The sequence below is a fragment of the Sinocyclocheilus rhinocerous genome, unplaced genomic scaffold (genome assembly GCF_001515625.1).
Source record: "Sinocyclocheilus rhinocerous isolate Xijiao unplaced genomic scaffold, SAMN03320098_v1.1 scaffold428, whole genome shotgun sequence".
Classification (NCBI taxonomy): Eukaryota; Metazoa; Chordata; class Actinopteri; order Cypriniformes; family Cyprinidae; genus Sinocyclocheilus; species Sinocyclocheilus rhinocerous.
Window position 1 is genome coordinate 182,887 of NW_015664017.1, and position 1,426 is coordinate 184,312.

The 1,426-nt window shown below is 34.2% G+C and overlaps 1 protein-coding gene across 1 annotated transcript in view; it reads left to right on the forward strand.

Annotated features, from left to right (window-relative positions):
• The window catches only part of LOC107729320 (TBC1 domain family member 9B-like), a 23,103-nt gene that overhangs the window by 4,069 nt on the left and 17,608 nt on the right, over nucleotides 1-1,426 (forward strand). Inside the window, exons 3-4 of the mRNA XM_016539782.1 lie at nucleotides 258-376; nucleotides 994-1,225. Of these exons, the coding sequence (XP_016395268.1) occupies nucleotides 258-376; nucleotides 994-1,225 (351 nt within the window). The remainder of the gene's footprint in view (nucleotides 1-257; nucleotides 377-993; nucleotides 1,226-1,426) is intronic.

A 1,426-nucleotide genomic window follows, 5' to 3' on the forward strand; every position in this document is an offset into this window, starting at 1 on the left:
AACACTCCAAAGAGAAAGGAAAACTTGAAATCGCATCATATGACCCCTTTAAGATAAAAAAAAAATACTTTTCGTACTTAAGTACAATAAATATCATATACTTTAAGACTTTTACTCAAGTAATATTCTAAACGGTGACTTCAACTTCTACCAAAGTCATTTTCTGGTAAGATATCTGTACTTTTACTTGAGTATGGCTTTCAGGTACTTTATACACCACTGGTTAATTCTGATGGATGGGTGTGTGTGTGTCTCAGGCTCATCTCGTAAGGAGATCACTGAACACTGGGAGTGGCTCGAGACAAACCTACTCCAGACTCTATCCATCTTTGACAACGACGATGACATTACCACCTTCGTCAAGGGCAAAATACAGGTGCGATTTGATTTCATTTTTATAAAGTAAAGAGACATATTGAAACCATTAAATTAGGATTAATTAATTTCTTCACAGATAGTTAATTATAGTAGCTCCTCAAATCTTAATCTAGGTCTAAATGTTTCTTTGAATAAGTATTACAACTCTCTCTTGCTTTTTGTTCATTGCTAGTTTAACATTTTTATTTTAAAAAAAGGAAGTAATCCTGATGAGAAATGGGAATATTGGTTGTACTTGCTTTTTTGACGTACAGAATATGAGACTCGCACTGCATTTTCATGCTGGAGTTTGAGGCAAAATAAACTATATATGCATATATGTATATGTATATATATACATACATACATGCATTACAGTAATGACTTTTATAATATTACAAAAAATTCTATTTCAAATAAATGCTGTTGTTTTGAACTTTATATTCATCAAAGAATCCTGAAAAATAAAATGTATCTCTGTTTCCACAAAAATACAGAGCAGCAAAAACTGTTTTCAACATAAACTCTTTTCAATACTAATGCAGGATTGGTGAGCAGAAAAGACTTCTTTCAAAAACATCAAAAAAAAAAAAAAAATCTTACCAACCCCAAACTTCAACTTGTTGTTCTTCGTAGGGCATCATTGCTGAAGAGAATAAAAGTGGCAAACCTCAGGAAGAAGACGAGGATCCCGGGAAGTTCCGTGAAGCCGAGCTGAAGATGCGTAAGTTGTTCGGAATGCCGGAGGAAGAGAAGCTGGTGAACTATTACCCCTGCAGCTACTGGAAGGGCAGAGTCCCGCGGCAGGGCTGGATCTACCTGTCTGTAAATCACCTCTGCTTCTACTCCTTTCTGCTGGGAAAAGAGGGTGAGATACATGCATACTTGATGCATACTTCAAAATGTACAGTGGAACTAAATTTGTACAACAAAAGAAAATAGAACACAACTAGAACCACAACAAACAAGCGTCATTTTTTGGATGTTTTTTTTAATGAGTTTAAAAAAAAAAAGTTTTCCTTGTTTGTATTTATATTTTTTTATATATATATATAACGTGTGTGTGTGT